This window comes from Aptenodytes forsteri, unplaced genomic scaffold (assembly GCF_000699145.1).
Source record: "Aptenodytes forsteri isolate BGI_AS27 unplaced genomic scaffold, ASM69914v1 Scaffold155, whole genome shotgun sequence".
In the NCBI taxonomy this organism is placed as follows: domain Eukaryota; kingdom Metazoa; phylum Chordata; class Aves; order Sphenisciformes; family Spheniscidae; genus Aptenodytes; species Aptenodytes forsteri.
The window spans coordinates 4,035,077-4,042,369 of NW_008794446.1; the positions used below are offsets into that span (position 1 = coordinate 4,035,077).

General features: G+C 33.8%; 1 protein-coding gene across 1 annotated transcript in view; it reads right to left on the reverse strand.

Moving 5' to 3' along the window:
• The window catches only part of NBEA (neurobeachin), a 437,354-nt gene that overhangs the window by 273,455 nt on the left and 156,606 nt on the right, over positions 1-7,293 (reverse strand). The window contains exon 34 of the mRNA XM_009290267.2: positions 1,098-1,159. Coding sequence (XP_009288542.1) covers positions 1,098-1,159 — 62 coding nt within the window. The remainder of the gene's footprint in view (positions 1-1,097; positions 1,160-7,293) is intronic.

A 7,293-nucleotide genomic window follows, 5' to 3' on the forward strand; every position in this document is an offset into this window, starting at 1 on the left:
ATTTAATGATTTCCTTATGACACAAGTTTGAAGAAATGCAACCTATGGACTGGCAAACAGCAGGTAAGTTGGAATCCCCTCCCCCAAAATCAGTTGTAAATGTTAATTATTTTCAGATAGATTCCTCAAAAATAGATTTTCATTTCAATTACCCCTAGAAACTAATTTGTTTTCAGTTCATTTTTCGTGCATGTTCTTAATGTGCAGCAGTGAATGCTCAAGTAAAACTACAAACAAGTAATTTTCCTTGGTAATAATAGAACAAGTTAACCTGGGCATTTTATATATTAACTTGATTTGAGTTTAACTTGTATTATAAATCTGTGGGGAACTTGGTAAATGAAACACTGTTAATAAGTCTTTAGAGAAGTGAAAAAACTTGTGAAGTTATTTGGAACTGTTAGGCCATTATATTTTTTTTATATTTTACAAAACGAGCAAAATTCTAAAAAGTTTGTTGGTAACTTATTACTGGCAGGCTAAAGTAAAAGGCTATATCTATGAATTTAGCCAATAACACTTCTGACAAAACAAACAAAATTAAAATTGAGATTCTAACAATCCAAACAGTTTGAGGAATTATTTTAGTTTTGAATATTTTATTCTGCTTCTGCCAGTTCCTGAGGACTATCTAAACCATGTTCCTCTGCTTTTTATATACTGACAGCTATATAAAATATGCAATAAGTTATGTCAGGTATACCAAAAGTAATAAAGTCACCACAAAGTAAGGTTTTAAAAAATTACTAATACAGATTTTAACATAAAATTATGAAAACAGTATCCGCTTTACGTATTCTAAATAAGAACTGGCTTGAAAGAGAGTTCATGCACAGAAAAAGTGCATAATGTACATCCATACACTTTTCAAAACAAATGCAAATATACGTTGTACACCCTGTGAATATAGCAACACTATGGAATATAGAAAAAAAAAAAATCTACAGCTTACATGTTATTAGAAGAGATTAATTTGTATTTTCTTACACTGAAATGGAAGAATGAAACAAACAGCAAGATACAATTCTTAGGCTGGCAATAATCCAGCACTATGGAGAGAAACTAATACAATTAAAACCAGAGAATGTCTGTCTTACCTGTGAACAAAGCAGCATAACAAGTTCAACCACTGAAGTACTCGACTTCATACAAACCAGACCTGCAATAAATAGTCAAAAATGAATTTAAAATATTGGTGCTATTTAGTCATTATAGCTCCATGGTTTCAGAAATTCCATAAAATATCTGTGCTGTATCTTTTTATCACTCAAATTCACTGAAACAAGTTTCAAGCACAATTATCTGAGAATTTCAGATTCAAACATACTTAAATGTGCAGAAAGCATCAAAGCATCACCTGGAATAATCTATACCAGGTTCAGGACAGAAAGTTTTTTAATTAAGTCTTTCTGGCATTTAGCTCAGGTCATCATTTATCCTGTAAAGTCTTAAGAATAACCTGATCAGATATTAACAGGTAGAGAATAAGGCCTCTGCTTAGAAATTATTTTCATTTTCATCTGGGAATTGATTTTCCTGTAATTGAAAGCTTGAATATTAATGAAAGAGGCATTAATGTGAAATCTTATTTTTATTAAAATTATAACCCATAATTTGTAGTCCGTGTTTCTTAAAATAAACTTTGAATTATGCAGTGCAATTGTTACTCATTGTTTTGTACTTAATTTGAATAATTAATACCTAATAACATTGCCACTATTGTAAATACTTGTTTGCAGCTTTGGAAATGCAAAATTACTGCCTGAGAGAAGGATATCATATCTAAGTATTTAAAAGATGCATCGCAAAGAGACAAGGAGGAAATTACACTTCTACTGTTAACTATATATGGTAGCTTCTGTTATCTACAATCATATAGGCAACGCATTCATATGTTGGTTTAGGGCATGGAAACACTTTTGTTGTGTTACAAAAATGATAAATACACAAATATAAAGCTTACAGCTAAGGACTAAATAGGAAGCTGAAAAGCAAACTGATATGCTTTAAGTAGGTTTCTACAAACAGCGATTAGAGACAAAAGCACTCCTACACAATAGCACGTATATTTATTGCAGGTAGTGGATAAATACCCTTTTGTGCCCATTTTGCTAACAACCCCATCCTTATTGTACAGTAACACAGAACAAGCTGTAAGAAGCCACTAGGATTCCATTCTATCAGATATATGGGCAAACAGTTAACTAATGAAATAAGAGGCAGATGTGCAAAGCTCATTTAGGGAGACAATTGCTGTAATTGATCAGCTATTCTCACGCTCAAGTGCTAGAGGATCAGAAAGATTAATGGGATACTTATCACCTGCAGGCTACCTCCACTGTTTGAAAGCTGACAAAGAAAATCCAAACAGAAGACTGAACTCTACAGTTAAGCCAACGCAGGTAGCACAGACGTATGAAATATTTTATCATAGAATGTTCTCTGGTTTATTAGGAATCCACCTCATATTCTGTAAAACTAAAAAAAAAAAAATCTTTTCTGTCACACGCTCACTTAGCTTCTTTCAAAATCAGACCTCAGGTGTATTAAAATATGATCGAGTCAAAATAATGCTCTTAGAAACATGTTCCCATGCTACAGTCTTCTAAATTTGTACATGTCTTTACCTTCTGATTTTACATCAAAAGAACAAATGTCTCCATCATACACAGTTACGAAAAAATAAACTAATTAAATTATATAACAAATGTTTATGCATCAGCATTAATTTCTTTGTAATTTCACCAGGTTTCCAAAAAGAATAAAAAAATCAATGCAAAATATATGCAAAATATACACTTTCAAGAGAAACACATAATGAATATTTCCTGGCCTAATTCATATAAATTAGAACTTTTCAACTTTCAAAGACAGTTGGTGATACTTATGCCACCTATGTAGCTTCAAATCATATGAAAGAAAGTTTGGAGCATGGATCAAAATAAACATGCCTCAAATGGCACAAGGCTAGGATAAGTACTCATGATTATCATCCAGATAACAACGATGAGTCTTAACGACACAAATGCTGTATATATAATAAAACAGGACTCTCTGTTTGAAGGAAGTGATAATTACCTTAGTGCAAAATTTTCTGTTTACAATAATATTAATTTGTATATACTATAATTTTTAAAAGCCTGATGATTTGGCTTGAGTAAAATGATCATCTGACCTGAAACCGATGTCTTTTTTCTATTTGTATGGACATCACTTGGTAACTTTTTATGTATCACATCTAATCAACTGCAAGTTTGGATGTAGCATTCTAGCATCGGAAAGGAGAATCGAACTGATTTTGGTGAAATTAAGAGAAAGAAAGAGGAGGATACAGAACTGACATCTGGTTAGCACATCAGCACACCCATTAGTTGTACCCAGCTCTGTAGTTGCCTGCTGATGAAACAACCACTGATATTAGCCATAAATACCTCTCATAACCAGCAGTATTCAAAACTTGATCTTCTAAGAGGCTGGTTTTCATGTCAAAAAGAAACAAATAACTATCTCAGAGACATGTGAAAATACAGAGGGAGATAGGAAAGCCTCATAAAAGAAGCTCACAGTGTCAAAGATGGATGCAAGAAATACCCTTTGCAGAGAGCTCTGTCTACAGCAGAAATTAAGTGTGCAGCACGAGTTATAAATAAGCAAAAACAGGAGTAGCCATAACAGAAAATGGGGAATCCCATGCATCTTGATGGGTAGGAAGGAGGAAATAGAAACAGAAATACTTTCTATTCACTTTAAGTATTCATACCACATATTCCTTGAAGTAAAGCAGAATACAGAAGTGTGAAACATTCATAGCAGGGCCACCATTTCACGTTGTAAGTTTCTTGCTTATCAGCCTCCTACTCCCACTTCAGGGACTCCTTCCACTCAAGTCGTGTGAGGGAATGTGTATGCCCTCCATTATACGTTCCATTTCCTCCTTCCTAGCTGCCAAGGGCTCTATTTTTGTGTCCCTTGTGCTTCTTCCCATTTTTGCTTATTCCTGATTAACCAGGAAAGATTTGAAATAACTAAAGATTTTTTTCCTGTTACGCAAAACACAATTAATCTTCAGAGTTTACCGTTAGAGCTGTTGTGGAGTCAATAGTAGAGAATGATAAAAACAGATCAGACCTAATGGAGGACAGAACCATTTCTGCTTATTAGGAAAAACTGTCAGAATGCAATCTCTGGTTTATGAAGATCCCACATAATCAAAAGCTGTAGGAGAAGTTAAGGAAGAATCATCATCCCCGTCCTGCTGAACTTATCCTCCATAGACCAGAAAAAAGATCATATTAATAATCTTTTGGTTTTTAAATTTGTGTGATCCTCTGTTCCAGGAATTTCAGCTTGTGTGAATTGCCTCACTGCTTTTGGCTTGGTACAGACACTAAAATAATTTCCTTCAGCAAACAGTGAAGAGAAGGCACAAACTGGTTCAGGTATCTTCACAAAACCAAAAATAGAATTTGTAGCATGAATCAGAATAAAGATCAATTCCCTAAGCCCCAAATACACTAACAACTGTATTTATTCTTCCTCTTCATAGTTTTGCAGGATTTCACAGAGATTTTTAGAATGTGCAAAATTCTATTAGTTTTAATATAATGAGAAACAAAAATGATAACAAGCTTTGAAAAATAATGGCTTCTCTGACTGAGGAGAGCACACAAATTTATTTTCAGTTCTCTTTCCCCCCACTTAACTCCAATGAGAAAAAGTATTTGCAATTCAAACTAAAACTGTTGCCTGCATTCTTCAGCTGCAGATAAGTTCTTCCTATACCATCTGTATCAAATGCCATTAAGGAAGCTAATGTAATTACTAAAATACAAGTGGATATTTCCTGCATACAGCAAGGTTTAAAAGGTCATTGATTAACTGAATGGAGTACGTGCTTTTTATATTTGCTGTTCTTAGTACTTTTCTTCATGGTCTATTCTCAGTCCATTAAATATAGCCATCAAAATTCAGCAATTTGATGGCAACAATGGCCACATATATGGATGCAAAAACTGGGAGCATCAAGTGCATGACCTTAGCTAATCTGGAGTAAATGATGTATGCCTGGCAATTATCTTGAAATGCTCTGGTTTCCTTGACTTCTTTTTCAATGTTCTTCTGTTGGCCCAAAGATATGCTAATTATTTCTTTTCACTATGACTTATTAATGTCTAAAAAAAGATTAATTTCAACTACACTATTTTAGTCACGCCTGTGGCATTAATGAAGTCATGGGTTCAAAACCTCAAAGTCACCATGCTGAACTAGTCAGTGTGAATTTCTATTTTGAAGAAATCTAACGTAGGCTGATAAAATCAATTTTAAAAAAATCCTTATGAAATAAGATCACGGTTTTGAACTTCTTTTTATTATTATTAATACAATGTGTGTGTGAGTCTAACTGAATACCACCACAATTTCATCTGGTCTTTATCAAGGTTTGCCTGCATTTTCTTTCAATGATTTTATTTTGTGTCAACTTAAAACCTTATTGGAGCTGGAATCAATTGTAATATTAGCAAAAACAAAAGTTAAATGTTTTTATATCTTATGTTGAACTTAGAAAAAAAGATGCAATTAACTATACTTTAGAGCCTGCAGAAATCTTTCACTCAATTATAGCTTCTACTTATCTGAAAGTCTCAGGTATGGCTAAATAAAAAGCTTGAGAAAGTTTAATCCATTTAACCCAGTTCACAGAGAAAACTTGGCCTTTATTACTCCTGTACAGCATTTCAGCAAAACTACAGGAGCTTTGTATAGAAAAAAATGCTTATGACAAAATAAAGACATGCTATTACATGCATTATTTTACTAACGCATGAAAAGTGCATTAAATGTACTTAGAAATGAGCTTAAGGTCTAAAACTAGACAAAAAAAAATCAGAAAATACTACAATTCTCCTTTTTAACTTGTATTTTTGTAAGGTCAGCTATTTTCTATTTCCTACTGATACAGTCTTCCATGTACTTTAAACAAAACTGTACTGTTTCAAATTGTTCTCTATAACTGCTGGTAACTCATACTGTGGTATCTCTTCCCATAATCCTCAGTGACTTCTGTGCCAAGAGAGAGAGTAGGAATTTTCCATCAGTAATCACCACTCACAAATTGTGTCTCCATTTTTGATAGACCATTCCCTTATACTCTGTTCAACACTTGTTCTGTTGCAATGGCATAACAAATTTTCAAGGACAGTTCATGCTGGTGACAGAAACTAAAGCATGTTTTGGCTCTGATAGTACTAGGAAAAAAGTGATGGTGATATTTTGGTTGGAAATGCAAGTTTTCCTTCAAGTTTATTTGTTCTTGCAAAATGTCATTCTTCTGCCAGCAAAATCTTATGGCAAATGTTTTCTTGAAATATTTTGCTAAATCCAACTTAGAATCAAAGAAATAAACTTAGGATTTCTTTTTTGACCATTAATTAAAATTACTTGGATAGTTTAAATCTACATTATTCCCCCTCTGCTATATGTTGTCATTCAGAGAAACCTCGATTCAAACTGATGGTTTTAATCAATTATCAAGTTGCTGGTAAGTTCACTACAGAACTGAAAAGAGACAGTATGGAGGGAAAATTAAAGATAGGTGAAAAGTTTGAATGTAAATGCTAAGAATGTAAAACTATAACTGAAATGACAGATGTTCTTATTCCAAGCAAAGCAATTATTAGAAAAAAAATAAGCAAGATGTGTATTAAACAGAATGTAATGTTTTGCAAGATTACACTCAAAATTGGTTTTAGAACCATACATATGTCACATATTTTGTAGACATTTAAATTACACTAATGGTCTTAATTTATTAAAAGCAAAGACTGGCAAATATTCAGGAATTGCAGAAAGTCTGCAGATGGAAATCACAGCCATGTTGCAAAATAATTACAACTCCACTTTTACTAGATGAAAGGAAACACTATTCCAAAGAACGTATACTCACTAAAATAACAAAGTCAGGGTTATGGATTTAACAATTCCCTTCAGCAGCCTTGACTGGCAGAACACAACATTACCACCAACTCTAGGGACCATGAAGGATGGCTGTATTAGTACTCCAGACCATCCTTTGTATGGGTAGATCTCCTTTACAGAGCAAAAGAGTGACACAGAAAAACATGTGCTGGAGCGTGTCCAGAGAAGGGCAACGAGGCTGGTGAGGGGTCTGGAGAACAAGTCTTATGAGGAGCAGCTGAGGGAACTGGGGTTGTTCAGCCTGGAGAAAAGGAGGCTGAGGGGAGACCTCATCGCTCTCTACAACTACCTGAAAGGAGGTTGTAGCGAGGTGGGTGT